Genomic DNA, 16049 nt, shown 5'->3' with positions numbered 1-16049 from the left:
TCCCTCTTCTTTGTTCTTTTACAGACTGTACTGAGAAGACGAGGTAGCAGGGAAACATTTAAAGACAAGAAGTCCACAACTCAGGTAAATCAATTCTAAAAATATTATTCTGTCCTTAATTCAATTCAACAATTTAAATGCCATAGGCATTAAACAGTAAGCTTGGTGATACTCTATATTTTTCTTATTGTCAACAAATCCCATAAAAAGACAAAACCAACAATGAATTGATCAACAAGTATTGCCTCTGTAGCCAAACCTCTGCAATGCTATATATATATCTTATTTCTCTGTTCCATAGAGCCCCATTGTTGTCCAAAAACCATTAAAAACACATCAGTAGCCACACTGTTGCACTGGGTGGCATGTCCCTTCATTACCATAAACACATACACTGTAGTTTATTTTTGGTCAGTGCCACACACACCGTCCAGCTGCACTAATTACTCACTAGAACACCAAATGTGAATTACTACATTGCTGTAAATAGTCCCCACTCAATACACTATACAAACGTGTGCTAAAAACTACAGTGTTGACAATAACAAACGTAAAATGTATCACCACCTTTATCCTTTAAAGTTTTTAAAGATTCCTCTTTCCTATCACACTGCTAGGATGACAGTGCAGACCTCAGGTGCCAGCTTCAGTTTGCTAAGGAAGAGTCCAGCCTGATGAGAAAAAAGATGGCAAAGCTGGGCCGGGAGAAGGACGAACTGGAGCAAGAGCTGCAGAAATACAAGTCAGTTTATGGGGACGTGGACAGTCCCCTTCCCCTGGCTGAGTGCTCTGGTGGTGGTCCTCACACCACTCGAGAGGCTGAGCTACGATTACGGCTCAAGCTGGTGGAGGAGGAGGCCAACATCCTGGGCAGAAAGATTGTAGAGCTGGAAGTGGAGAACCGCAGCCTACGGGCAGAAAACGAAGACATTCGGTGTCAGTATGAAAGAGACTGCTTTGGGCGGGAACCCTTCTCCAGCATGCCCTCGTCGCCATACGGTGGTGATGCGCTGGATTCGGCAAGTGAGCTTCGTCGCCATCTACAATTTGTGGAGGAGGAGGCTGAGCTGCTGCGCCGCTCCATCTCAGAGATTGAGGACCACAACAGGCAGCTGACATCTGAACTCAATCGCTTCAAATTTGGCCCCTGCAGCAGCTCTGTTGGCGAGGAGGGTAGTGAGGGAGGATTATTTAAAACTGGGAATGGGGGAAATGGTAATGGCTCCAGCAGCGGGGTGATGATGGATGAGCTTAAATCAGCCAGGATGCAGATCAATGAGCTAAGTGGAAAGGTGATGAAGCTGCAGTACGAGAACCGAGTCCTCATGTCCAACGTCCAGCGCTGCGACCTGGCTGCACACCTGGGCCTCCGCAACAGCAGCCCTCGAGACAGCGACGCAGAGAGTGATGCAGGCCGGCGAGAAGCTGCTGAGGAAGAAGAGGCAGGGCAACTTCTTCTCCTTCACCCCAAGAGGGAGGGCCCTATTGGTGGCGAGAGTGACTCTGAAGACCTGTTTGAGAAAACGGCAACCACCTCAGGGTTGGGAAGCATAAAACCCTCAGATGGCAGTGAGCTCAGCGCCACTGAATTGGCCAACCACAGGAGGGAAGAACGGGAGTCGTTCACAAATGTGAAACGTGAGGCGGAAAGGCTTGGGAAGACGGTGGACCGTCTGATCACGGACACCGACAGTTTGATCTTTGACGGCAGGCTACTGGTGACAACAGGAGAGAGCCTGGAAGGAGATGCAGCGTCTGGATCCAAACCAGACACACAGGTCCTAGACACCATCAACACTCGCATGAAGGCTTTCAGCACTGAGCTACACATCTTCATGGAAAAGCTGGACCATGTAGGGGAGGGGCTGAGAGAAAGGACAGACGATCTGTCACCTATGCCAAATCTCACAGAGTCAAGCAGCTTCCTGTCAACAGTCACATCCATGTCCCGTGACTCTCCCATTGGCACCTTTGGAAGAGACCTGGTAACGGACTTCCAGGTAAGTTCAAAGGATAGACTTCTTGTGTTCTTTTCTACTGTTATAAAGGTGAGATCTCTCAGCACATTTAGATATTTTCTTTCCGTGGATGCTTGGTTCTTTTGCAAAAAAGAGAAATATCAATAATAAGGGAGAAAGCCTGTCAACCAGAATGGCAGTTAACCATGATGAGGAAAATCTATATTTAAGATTTTTGATGACCATTGCAAACAAGATGTTCTTTTAAAATCTTACAGAAGAACATTTATTAGCATCCAACTTCAAAAGCATCCCACCTGGTTGTTCAGACGACATCATGTTGAAACTAAGACTGAAAACAATATCACACCAGATGGCTTCATTGCTTCAAAACTGCAAAAAAAAAACAATATAGTCATAAGAAAGCTCACTGGTGTGTTTGTAAATGTGAGAATTGATTTAGGTTGCATTTAAATGGCCCTAAGTATGTAGTCATTAGTTGATAATTTAAGGACAAACTAAACTAAATGAGATCCTAAGTCTGCACTGTGCGCAAAAACTCAGCTCTAATTAAAAACAGTGGCAGCACCGTACATCTCTAGCAGAACACTTACTATCCACAGCCATGCCTGTCAATTGAGAATCTTATTAAGTTGTAGGCAAACATAGCTTTTAGGAGAGGTTGAGATTCTTTCAAGTTAATCTTAGTACAATATTGAGATGCCTGTATGTATTCTAAGATAGTTAAAGGTTTCTGTAATAATTTGTTCTTTTCACATTGGCAGTAGTGCACTCCACTGTAAGAAATAGGGAAGAAAATCCAGTCTTCGTTCCATGCAAAAATGTATGAAGTGTGCCAATTTTACTTAAAAAAGTATGTCTATAAGTGTGAGTACTACATACGTAAAAAAGCTCAAGACTAAAAGTTTGAAATGAAAACATTCTGGGGGTGGGAAGTTAGAAAGAAGTGAGCTTACCAGACATCTGTACAGTTGCTCCTCATCTCTGCTAGAGGGTCAAGGCCACATTAGACGCTATACTAGCATAACACACCTGAATCTCCAACCAAACTTAGGTTGAGTTGTTTTATGGGTATTGTATGCTGCATTGATTTGAGACCTCAAGTCTGGCAATGTTACAGTAGTGCACCATGTACTACTGTTTACTAAATCTTTTCAAACTTTTTCAAAGCAGCCAAAGCCAAATATAAGGCCTTAGTAGTCTGATTTGGCCATATGAAGTATCTAAGTATGAAGTAGCTAATTTAGACTGCTGAAGCCTCACATTACCTTGGCTTAACTGTTTTTGCACAGAGCGAGGACTGTGTATTTTGTTTACTACTGTGGAGTCATGCTATAGCAGGTGGGAAGTTGTCACTTGTAAAACGGTAACGCAGGTGTCCTAAGGCGAGCTCAGGGGAGACAGAAACCTCCCTCAGTGAAAAGGGGCAAATGCTTGCTTGATCTGGGTTTTTAATCAGAATACAGACCCTGAAATCAAGGTCTTGTTATCTTTCTAATCTTTTGAATTATAAACAGGAGGTGTCACAAGAGTTTCCTCTTTTGGATCCTTCAGTGTTGTTTTTTTCCCATAATTGTGAAGAAGAATTCACTCAGCGTTGGATTGGTCACCCACCTAATATATAGAAAAAGTGAGCTGAGATTAGACCATTATAATACAGATTATGTATTGTATTATTCGTATTTGAATCGCGATTAAAGCTCTACCGATTCAAAATTGATTCATAGAATACCAAAAATCAATTTTATTTTATTTTATTTAAAAAAATATATATATTATTGTAGGTCTACTACAATCACATGATAGATATATAGATACTTTATTGATCCCCCAAGGGGAAATTCAAGGTCCCAGCAGCTTATAGACATCACACACAGCATACACATACAGTACATCATAACAGGATGTTAAAATAACAAATAACAAACAAATCTACATGAATAATATGGATATGAATACATATATACATGAATACATACATGGGAAAAGTAACTACATTTACATACTGTATCGTTTTTTAATTGAGTATCGTTTTTGAATTCAAAATCGATACTGAATTGAATCGTGAGCCTGAAAATCGAATCAAATCAAATCGTGACATTTTCTGAATCCTACACACCTTTTAGATAGACTTGATAAATAAAAAAGGGTCTTTCTGCAGTCTTACAATCTACGTGACAATCCCCGCTTCACTCCTCCTAAAACTATCCGGATAGTTTTGGCGCCTAAACCTAACCAAACTGCAACAACTGCTATCGTTTTGAAGGCGTATCATGTAGTAGGTGGGTCCTGTAGTAATGTGCACACGCAGATAGACCTACTTGGAAGAATCTGAACCTATTATTTAAAGCTTCAAGTGGAGGAAACATTGAGAGACTCCTTGAGAGAACCCTTGAGACACTCAGACGTTCAATGCCCGAACAGGGTGACATAGCAGGACCCCGCTCCAACATGAGCCACCCAGCTCTACCATACTGGCACCAGCGCCACCCTTCCCTTGAACCACCGCACCATTATTGCTTCCTGCTGCTGTCACATTCACATCTGCATCTCCATGCACATCCTCATAGTCAGCAGCCCTGCCTGCCTTCTTCTCCCCGCACTCACTGTCTGCAGCTGCCAGGGCCAAAGGAAGATGCTTGAGAGGGTGCTTGGTATGAATGGAGTAAGTACTTAAGGAGTTATAGCAGCTTCTTCCATTGACTCGATTCAGAGCTTTTCCTGACATGGTGAACTGTTGCATGATGACACCATGCCAGCATATGACGTGTGACTCATAAAGACACACAAATGGTGTAACTATTATTTTTGCACTACATATTATTGCATACACACACACACACACACATACACACACACACAAACACACACACACACACACCACACACACACACACACGGAATTGGTTACTCTCTGGTGTTGCCAAGGAGACAAGCCATAAAAATGTGTGCACTGTCTAAAATAACCTCTATTGAAAAACGTCTGCATGGTGCTGTGTGAGTTGCCTCTGGCAGAACCTCGCTGGCTGGCATCCTGCTTTCTGTTCTTGTGTTATTGCAGCTTAGTGTAAGTCAACATGTCAACATACTGTGTACTCTTCCAAGGCTAGTTCTCAGTGATGCATGATCAGGCAGACGTGCGTGTGCGTGTGTGTGCGTTTTCTGATCAGCCCGACTGTCGTATGGAATAAAACAAACAGCTCCTCAAACATTTCTCACTTCAAGAACCCAATCTGCTTTGTAGAGTTAAAAAAGTAAAGTTGCCTCCATACTCATTCTATCCAATGACTTGTTTCTGCTTTGCTCCTCTGCCTAGGACTCACTGGTTAGTCTGGGTGAAGCTGGGTGGTTTAGTCAAAGATAATCACTGTACTAACACCTCAAGCCTGTTCAAAGTAATAAGGGATTTGTCTATTGAAAATTGTTGAAGATGATCAAAGTTGTAGAGCAGTGGAGTTTTAAATGTAATACATTACAGATCAACAATAGTCACTGCAGCAGCAAAGAGTAAGTTGTGTATATATAGTCCATTTAAAAAAAGTTAAGATATGTACTCAAGCGCATTCACCAGAGGAAAAAACATAGAGATGTTTTCTCACAATTATTACCTTTAAAGTCCCATCATTTTACTATATTTGTCTCATAATAACAAGAGCCGTATGTTGTAATTACAAGATCTTGATCTCATAATTATCTCGTAAATTAATGGAAATGTTTTGTATCTCATAATTATAGCATGTGGATCTTGAGATAATTAAAGTATCCCACACACTATTGATTGGTAAAATTATGTTTCAGTACCATCATCATTGAGTACATTTTGGATTTTGTAATTATGAGATCCTTACAAGACAATTGAAATTGAGATGAAAGTATGAATATGACATGTAATAATCATTTCTATATCTTGTTAGCACTGTTTTGTAATGATCTTTTTAAGTGTTTTCTGGTAATTATGACTTCCGTAGTAGTGACAAAACTCATCGCATATTAAACAAGATGCTGATCATGAAGAAACAAAAGAATCATTCGCACTAATTACAAGCTTTTTTAAATTTGCAATTATCTTGTAAAGTGTTAGAAATGTTCTCTCGCAATTATAGCTCATGTTCTTGTCAAACACGTGTTGAACTCACTTTTATTTTTACTGTTTTATTACTATAACATTTTGATTTAAAGGTTGTGTAATTATGTAATTGCTACGAGACAATTATGAGAAAAAAAAATTATATATTCAAAAACAGTTTCAAGTCATGGAATTCATAAATATGAGAATATGTCTGCTATTGATTTCCATTACTGAATCCTACACACTTATGCAGATACCTATTTGGCACGATAGCATAAAGATCCTGTTAGCTAGGAAGAATGCTAACTTGCAGAAATAAAATGTGGGCACTGCTACTAAAAGGGAGCAACCAGCATTGCAGTCTTAAAGCTCAACTAAAGCCTAAAATGCCTCCAGTGTATTTTAAATGCTGTAATGTCTGAAAACAATGTGCATCGTGTAGGCTTAAGATGCAACTTTCCCTGGCTGACTGCTTCTACAACATACACGGCTGTGCACACAGGCAACACATATGTTGGAAAACTTTAGCGTGCTAGCTCTCGCTTTGCAGTTTTCCGTGGTATCTCTCAGCTGTTGGTTTGAACTCATGTATCCCTCATTGCATGCGCTTCATAACAAGTGTTTTGCATTCTTCCCCCCCCCCCCCCCCCCCCGATTCCCTCTCTTTGCTCCTCTTTGTGTTCCCGCCAGATGTTTCAGCCCATGATTTTGTTCATCCTCACTCTCGTTTCTTTCATCACTCTCATACGGCGTCATCTTTAAGTTGGTCTTTCTCTTTGCGCTTTTCTTCGTACTCTAGTCCGTTTGTTCTTCTCCACACCTTGTAGTCTGTTAGTTAACCCCCCCCCCCCCCCGCTTTTATATTTTCACCTATTTTCTGTTTTATTTTTGTTTTTCCCGTTCCTCTTTTCTTTGTCCCCTCAACCCTTTGTTGTCTTCTGTCTGTTTTGTCCACAATCCACCTCAAACATCCCTAATACCACCACCACTTCCTGCACCCCTGTGTCCTGCTCTTGTCACCCATCTTCCTAACCCCTTACACCCACCATCCACACACCTCACCCCCTTTCCCTCCCCTTCCCCACCCCACGTCACTCACAGTCCGGTCAGAGGGATGAGCTGGAGTGGCGTCTAGGACAGGAGCGTGGCGTGGAGCCCCAGAGCCAGAGCCAGGGTGGGGGCCAGGCCCAGAGCAGGGGAGCCATGGGACTCACTAGGTACCACAGGCCCCTGGCTTTAAGAGCAGAGGTCAGTGCCTCCCTCCTCTATCTCCCTTTCACCTGTGGGGTTGAGTTGACACTGACTCCACCATGAGCCTTGTACACAGGCTTTCTGTCGACCTGGACTCTATTTTCAATCATTTAATTTGATTAATTCATTTGATTGAAAGACAAATCTGGTTTGGTTTCTTCTCTGTGGTCTTTCTTTCTCACGGTGAACTGTTGCAAAATACAAAAATATGAATAAAAATAATCTATAGTCATGCTTTTGCAAAATGTATTTTGGAGGTTGTCACATCATGGTCGCGCCTTCAATGAAATGCAGTCAGTGATACAGAATGTGTGTCATTATACTGAAAAAGACATTTTGGGCACTTCTGGGGTTGGTTTTTATAGTGTCTGTCGGGCCGAGAAGCAGTGCACCATGGTAAGAAAGACCTCACTTGCCCTACAGTGAAGCAATTGATAACATTTACAGGTACAGGTCAATTCTGAGGAGTTTGACATCACAGTTTATTACTGGAAACAAAAAAACTGAAAAAAAGTTTTGTTTAAATCTCTGATTACTTCAACAAAGTATGACACTCTTATCTACTTATATCTATTTAAAGTCAATTCTGAAGATGTTGTTCATGCCGTAAGGACCCTTCTGCCATCTCAACCAAAGTATATGAAGTGTCTCTGAGCACTGCTGTATATTTTATCAATTTGTCTGATCATTAACTACAGAGGATCAAATTTGGGGGTTTGTTTTTGGGGGTTGTGATCTAAAGGCCACTCCGTCTAGCATGTCGAGTGACGCTCCAGCCACAGTCACTTTTTTGATGCTGAGCACAATTTCACTCAATTCACTCACTCTACTTTCACAATAAATATCCACTTCTATAGCCACTTCTCATTATTTATTTATCTTATATGTTTTTACATTTTCATATTTCTTTTTTATTCACTTCATGTTCCCCATAACATTTTATGATTGATTTCGAAGAAACAACTAGAACGTTGCATAGTACTACAGAGTTAAGAGGATTTATTGCACCAAATGTTTCAATTGTATGGTGTGTTCTTTGATAAATGTGTCTGCTGGTGGACAGTATGTTGTCCTCTAAAACAGTGTGAGACAGCAGTCATCCACAGCTACAGTATATCGACTTGTTAGGCATATGTACGCACTCAGTAAATCATGGCTGAGTCTGCACACTGCAGTCATGCCCTCTTGCACCGGTTCATTACTACCGGCAGCACCTTCATTACTCGACTCAGCAGATTAAACATATGTAAAAGTGCATCTTACACAGAAGTGTCACAATACACTTTAAACACAAAATCAACTGCAACCAAAGAGGCGAGTGGTAACGTTGCTGCAGCACACATCAGATAAGATCTGTTAAATCCTTCAGTGACTCGTCTGTTTTATAAACCGGCTATGTAATCGCTGGACACTGTAACTCACAAGCACTGCCTCATGCTTGTGTTCATAGAGAAATTACCCACTGTTATGTAATGCAGAGCACTGGCAGCATTACAGTTACAGTTACAGCACATCCATTTCTTTTTGTTCCTATGATTTCTGCTGCAGTGTAATCTGTGGGGTGAAATAAATGATTTGGAAAGCGGCTCAGATATGGCAGGATTAGCACTGCACTGTAGGCCTGTGTGATTTGCATTCGACATTGGGCTGACAGGGAGGTGATTCAGGGTCAGTACACACTGAACAGCTCAACTTACTGTTGGAGGTATAGTGAATGCCACAAGATTGAAGAATTAAATCGCATTAAAACTGCAATTTCCAAATTGTCTAAGTCTGCACTTTGAGTTTTCATAGAAGGGCAGACAGGGATGTGATGTAAACGAGTTTAAGAATCATTACATTCCAAACCATAAACATAAGCATTTCATTTTCCTATGAGCAGTTTTTTCACCTGTAGTAAACTTCATGCATTCAGTTCCTATTGTGATTGCTGTATTTGGAAAATAAGAATTTGTGATATATTTGATTTATTTTATTTTTTAAGTGCGTTTTTAGAAATAATACCTGTCACAAGACAACTAATGACGTTTTAGTAATGTTTTATTTTGGTGATAGAAACCATGATACAGACGAAGCTAACTGGTCAGAGCGTTTGCCAGTGTCATGCAGCTCTTTACATTCACTGTCAGGAATTGTACCTCGTACGATTTCATGTGTCAAAAAAAATTAATTGATTGATGAATATACAGTAGGGTATATATATACAGTAACAGTATCCTTTTGCCCATCACAGTTTCTAGTCACTAATTCTGTTAAGCCAAAAGTAAATGTTTCATCATAAAAAAGAGGCCACCAGCGATTTAGATAGTTTTCTAATAATACGTTTGCTTTTATGCCGACTCTCATACAGTAAATAGAAAGTTGCAGTTGGTTAGCTAAGCTTAGCATTAAAACTTGAAACAAGGGGAAACAGCCTGCTCTGAATGGAAAAAAAATCTCCTTGTTTGTTTAATCTGCACAAATATCAAAGTGAAAAAAGACGGGTTGCAGTTTATTTGCCAAGGTGCTGGTAGGCAGATTTGTGTTACCTTTGGACAAGTAATAGGCTAGCTGTTTGCCCACATTTCAAGCCTTTATGCTAAGCTGAGCTAACCGGCTGCTGGCTATAGGTTTATATGTAGGGGATAGACATGACAGCGCTATCGATCTTCTCTTTCCCAAAGTATTTCTAAGATTTGTACACTTTCATTTGAGGTTTGATCAAAAAGCTTTGAAGTTGCTGGCTAAAGAAATATTTATTCCAGATTTAAAATGGACAGCATTAAATTATAATAATTTTGTTGCAGACGTTACAGAAGAAGGTATAATGCGTTTCCACTTGTGGGTCAGGTCAGATCTCATTGGATGTTTTTTAGTCCCTCTCAGTGAATTTTTGTTTTACACTGGAAATCGAAGAGAACAAATATAGTCAAGGCGTAACCATCTCATACACAAATCCTAGTGATTTTTGTTGATCAAAGAAACTTAAGTTATCAATATGTGATGTCATTTATCCAAAATAACTGTGTGCTGTTGTGGGTTCAGCTCCGGGACACGCCTGCTTCTGACATCCAGTTTCGTCTGGATCATGAACGGAGGCTGAGAGCTGCGACTGAGGAACGGGAGGCTTTCGTTTCTCTTCCTCAGGTACAAAAGTCAGTCGTCATGTTTGAATGCCTTTAGATTATGAACATGAGCACAAGAACCTTGGTATCACACTTCACTTGTTCTGCTATCTTTGCTGAAGTTTAAACATGATTTTAATTAAGTGTCACCATTGAAAAGGAAAGAGTTTTGCTTTAACATCAATTATCTGCTTTGTGTTTTAAACTCAGATTGAAGTTACACTGTCTGTGTGTGTCACATGCAACTTGAACTATTGTAAAATTACTTTAAAATGTCAAAGTAAAACATTTTTTAAATATAACTTTTTGCCATTCTAAGCACACAAAATCATACAGCATCATGTAGTGCTGAAACAATTACTCAATTTTTTAAATCAGAAATGCCATAAATTCTCTTGCTCTTGCTTCTTAAATGTACATTTTTTTGTACGAGTTTCAATATTTCAATATTCTGAAATTAAATATCTTGGGGTTTTGTATAGTTGGTCTGACATTTTTTTAGACCAAACATTATCATAAAATATATTTAATATTTAAATATCCGGTAAAGTTCCTTTTCAAACCTATAGACCTGCTGTAATATTGAGAGAGGACACATATCCAAACGTGTTAAAATGACTGGATACATTACTCACTAACTGGATGTTACTTACTTACTTAAAGGTCCCATGACATGGTGCGCTTTGGATGCTTTTATATAGACATTAGTGGTCCCCTAATACCATTTCTGAAGTCATTTAAAAACATTTCTGAGTCTGTAGCTCTTTAGGAGGAGAGAGAGGGGGGGCAAGGTGGAGGCTGGGGGTGTGGCTTTGACCAACTGCCACTTTGCTCATTTGAAAGCCATGATGTCTCTTTCTCATGGGTAGGCCAAATTCTCTGGGCGGGCAAGGCAGAGAAAGGGGAGGTAACCTTGCTCCTTATGACCTCATAAGGGGCCAGATTCCAGATCGGCCCATCTGAGCTTTCATTTTCTCAAAGGCAGAACAAGATACAAAGGGCTTGGTTTACACGTATCGCCATTTCTAGCCACTGGGGGACCATAGGCAGACTGGGGGAACTCAAATTAATGTTAAAAAAATCAAAAAGCGAAATTTTCATGCCATGGTACCTTTAACAATTAAATATGGCAGTTTTGAATTAAACCTTTTACTGACTATGTGAATCACATCTTTCTCCTGTTCCCATCTGCAGCAGGAAGATGAGCGTCTGCGTTTGGAGGCCAAGCGGGGAGGTCTGGAGCTGCAGGGACTTCAGACTCATGAGGTGCCCTGGCCTCAGGAGAGAGCCACGCTGCAACAAGAGGTCCGCCTCTTCCGACGCAACACCATCTTCTTCTACATGAAGCTCAGGTGGATCCTCATGCACTGGAGGCTTGGCCGCAAGGACGACCCTGGAGAGGAGAGAGTGCACCCAGAGGTGAGCCAGAGGTTTGACAAGATATGCATGTGTGTAACATGAAGACGACAAGTAAGATAGTATCCATGCTGGTGGTAATTGAGTAAAGCCGGGTGGTTGGAAATAAAACCTCTTAGTGGAATCACTTAGAATGATCTGAAGATCACGGTGGGCTGTTCAATGGCCAGTGGGAAAGAGGGACTAACAGAAAAGATGATGCCTTTAAATAAACTGGCCAATCAACTTTCTGTCTGTGTTGTTTTAAGAAACGCGGACAGATATGATGATGTCAGAATTTGTGAATTAGAAGAACTCTGATAGTTTGGTAAAGCAGATATGATGAAGAGAATGAGAGTGAATTTGTTGTTGTTGTTGCAGTTGATTCTGTTGGGTTGATACTCTTTTTAATGGTATTTCACATTGACATATCAGGATATTTAGGCTTCATCAAAATTATTGTGATGTTAGAATATGTCAGTAAGATAAAATAAGATAAACCTTTATTGATCCTCAATGGGGAAATTTGGTAGTCGTACAGTATAGGTAGTATGGTCCATGGTTGCAATGGATACGATGGAATTGTACTAATGGTTTTTAGATAGTGTGTCAAATGTCAGAGTCCCAAGTACATGGGTGACATATAATTAAAGTTATTTCTTTTAAAACCAAACATGTTGCAAATACAGTAGATGGTGCAGAACAATCCTAAAATCCTGGAAGCAATAAAGCCTATCAGGTTGTGGTTTGAAATGAGATGTTAAGACTGGCAACATAGAAGTGATTCATCCTTAACCACGTCCAGTCCTGTACTTCCCACCAGGGTGCAGGACTGATTAATAGTCTGGTTAATTGGTTGCCAGGCTGATTGAGCGACTCCATTTGTTGTTCAGGTTGTTGGTTCAGTGGTCGATGCTTCACTTTCCAGTTGATTAAACTTGCCGGCACTGTGAAGTCTTTTTCCTTGAATTGTCGGTTGACAGAGACACTACCCATCTAGTTCCACCTGTTCATACTGTCGTGGAAGTTTCTTGTACAGCGAGAGAGGAATTTGTTAGAAGTGAGACTTTGTTAAAACAAAATAAAGACATGCTGCAAAACTGAATCAAGGTTTGGTCGTCGGTGAAGTTTTAATGGTTTTCTGCAGAGAACAATCACATGACAAGAACAGTTTTCACAATGCACACATCAGGTACAGAGTGACAAGCGTCTCGCAACCGTACATCAGTGAGAAAAGAATACCTTGTTTGGAAAACAGTCTAATCTTAGTATAACAATTAATCTTCCCAGGTAGACAAATTGGAGCTGTTACATCTTTTTGAAACTGACCTTTGTGTGCCAAAGTTCTCTACCGGTCGTTCTGTTATAGCTGGAGAAGAACAACTTGTGTCTTTGGTCTCGATCTGGGACCTGCTATGATAAACATAGCTCTGGACAACTGTTTCTGTTAGACTTTGTTGCATTTGTCCTTGGAGGAAAATTGCAAAGACAAACAGTCGTCTTCTCCTTCAGGGAGGACACACAAAGAGAGATTCAAAAGTCATACGCCCTGCAAAGAATTGTGAATAATTATATGAATAATCAACACATGCATATTATAGAAGGACATATGAAATCATGCTTAAATGTAATTTTCCCATTACAATACCAAAGAAACTACTTATGTTGTTGTCCTAACCATAATAATAATAATAATAACAACAAGGATAACGATACAGTTTATTTATATAGCACTTTACATGGTACTCAAAGACACTTTACAGGAAAACCAGTACATACACATAACCCTTTGCTTTGTTGTGAAACATTACCTACTTTTTCTTTTATCTTGGGTTTTGCACTTTTGATGTAATTATATTATACTTTGTTTTAAATAAATTTGTTTTTCTCAATTCTCATCAGTTTATTCATGATAATGTTGTCGTGAAACCTAATTTGCGTCTATAGATGGCGCAGCAGTGAGGAGTCCACGTGTACCTCGCGGGAAGTTTACCACTTGCCCTTGACATGACGTTGAATCCCAATAGAACATTTTCTCAAGTTTATTTTTAAATCCCTTAATCACATTACAGTTTCAAAGCGCTTCACAGTGCTCACATTTAGAAACAGTCAAATTAAAGGTCCCATGACATGGTGCTATTTGGATGCTTTTATGTAGACCTTAGTGGTCCCCTAATACTGTATCTGAAGTCTCTTTCCCAAAATTCAGCCAAGGTACAGAATTACAGCCACTAGAGCCAGTCCCACAATGACCTTTCCTTAGTATGTGCCATTTCTGAGTCTGTAGCTTTTGAGGAGGAGAGAGGGGGGGCAAGGTGGAGGGTGGGGGTGTGGCCTTGACCAACAGCCACTTTGCTCATTTGAAAGCCATGATGTCTCTTTCTCATGGGTGGGCAAAGCAGAGAAAGGGGAGGTAACTTTTCCCCTTATGACGTCATATGGGGAAAAGGGGCACACAAAAGGGGAAAGGCTGCAGAGAACAAGTTTACTTTCATTTATTCAACCTTTATTTATACTTTCTGAACACTTTCACATCCACACAATCCACAAGTTACATTTAATTGGCAGATGAAATGTATCTTTTGCTAACACCTCTTAATAAACACACATGCAGGATCAGCCATGGTACGGCGCCCTTGGAGCAGTTTAGGGGTTTGGTTCTCTTTTAGATGGAGGTCTGTCAGAGCTCTGTTGGCATACGGCTCTTTTTACACAGTACAATTAAAGTAAAAATGAACTCTTTGATGACATAAAAACTTACACAAATATAAATAATAATCCATCCTATAATCCAAAGAAACCAAACCTAAATAGATGCATGACTGTACTTGTGTGAATGTGAATGTGACAGGTTGAGTGTGTGTATTAGCCCTGTGATGGACTAGTTTTTCTGCCTTCTTCCCATTGCATGCTGGGAAAGGCTCAGGGACTGTGAGCCTAAAAACAGAATGTGTTGGTGCAGACAACATGAGTGCCTGAAATAAAACACAGGCTTTTCATGGCCATATCATCTGTTCTAGTTTGAAAAGTTGGAGGGAATCCCAGAGCTGGGAGTGATAATGGAGCAGGCGGAGGGGGAGTCGGATCAAGACGACAAACTGTGTTTACCACAAACCCCAGGGGACGTCCCCGACCCGGGGCCCATCATCCCCCTGATGTCACCTGATCGACACCTGCGGCATCAAAGACAGGTACTCACGCACTTACAATTTGGAGAGAAAAAACTCCAGTGACTCTTTCTAACATCCGTAAATGTTTTGGTTCTTGAGCCATGCTGTGATCTAGAAGCTTTCTGACAGCTACATTCATATTAACCTTAGTGTATGGTGAAAAATAGAATACAGCTACAGCGGAGATGGTACAGACTGACTGATGACATTACCCCAAAACATCATACAAATCTAAAATTACATTTTGAAATATCTGGGTAGTCCAGTGACCCGGGATATGTGGGACACCTGGGATAAAGCCTAGATCTTTGGCTGATTAGGATTTTACCACAAATAAATTATACAGTTGCAAATATACACATATAAATACACACACATAAACAATATAACTGTAAAGTTGTAGTGCAAAGAAATGAACGAGTTGGTGTATTGAGTGAGTTTGGACATTTAGCTCGGCCTTTAATTATTTCTCTCTCATGTTCATTGTGTTCAATAGAATGTTTGGCAGCCTGTTTGGCACAGTATGCAGATGAGCATTTTGGCCTAGTTAAAGTCCAGTTTGTGTACACCCAGTTTTGTGCTTATTGTTCAAACAAAAACATTGACTCTCAGTTAAATGCAAAGAGGACAGAAGGAGCGTCTGTTCTTCAGGCTGTCAAATGTTTCAGAGGAAATTTCACACAGACATAGCGTGTGTTGAGATTTGCTCTCAGTATGTCTAGCAACCACTTTGCCCCTCTGTAAAACTAAAGAAAGTACATAAGCATTTTGGGTTTGATACATTATTAAGCAGATCCCTAAGTGCTCTACTTTGTCTCTCTGTTTTGATTTTTCCATAACATCATAAAAATGGTTTGTACAGTGATCTGACATTGTTGCTTTACTCTGTGAGCAGTTTTTTAACAAGCACGCCTAGTAGACTATATTATACTTTATGTATGAGAGCAGAAATGCAGAGTTGCTTTAGTAAGCATTTGCACACATTGCTACTAGAGCAGAGCAGATGATAATTCCTGCAGCCAGAGTGAGAAAATATAATGTTAAGCCATTAAGAAGTCATTGAAAGTTTTAAGTAAAGACTT

The 16049-nt window shown here is 40.3% G+C and overlaps 2 protein-coding genes across 2 annotated transcripts in view; both read left to right on the top strand.

The window, feature by feature from the left end:
* Window positions 1-7211, top strand: part of LOC116699416 (ras-related protein Rab-12) — a 49193-nt gene extending 41982 nt beyond the window's left edge. Inside the window, exons 5-7 of the mRNA XM_032531960.1 lie at window positions 25-84; window positions 618-2000; window positions 6738-7211. Of these exons, the coding sequence (XP_032387851.1) occupies window positions 25-84; window positions 618-2000; window positions 6738-6809 (1515 nt within the window). The 3' untranslated portion in view covers window positions 6810-7211. The remainder of the gene's footprint in view (window positions 1-24; window positions 85-617; window positions 2001-6737) is intronic.
* The window catches only part of LOC116699415 (microtubule cross-linking factor 1-like), a 27820-nt gene continuing 18935 nt past the window's right edge, over window positions 7165-16049 (top strand). Inside the window, exons 1-4 of the mRNA XM_032531959.1 lie at window positions 7165-7295; window positions 10323-10424; window positions 11597-11821; window positions 14818-14988. Coding sequence (XP_032387850.1) covers window positions 7251-7295; window positions 10323-10424; window positions 11597-11821; window positions 14818-14988 — 543 coding nt within the window. The 5' untranslated portion in view covers window positions 7165-7250. The remainder of the gene's footprint in view (window positions 7296-10322; window positions 10425-11596; window positions 11822-14817; window positions 14989-16049) is intronic.

This window comes from Etheostoma spectabile, chromosome 12 (assembly GCF_008692095.1).
Source record: "Etheostoma spectabile isolate EspeVRDwgs_2016 chromosome 12, UIUC_Espe_1.0, whole genome shotgun sequence".
Classification (NCBI taxonomy): Eukaryota; Metazoa; Chordata; class Actinopteri; order Perciformes; family Percidae; genus Etheostoma; species Etheostoma spectabile.
The sequence above is the reverse complement of the archived record's forward strand: the minus strand, read 5'-3'. Positions and strand labels throughout refer to the sequence as shown.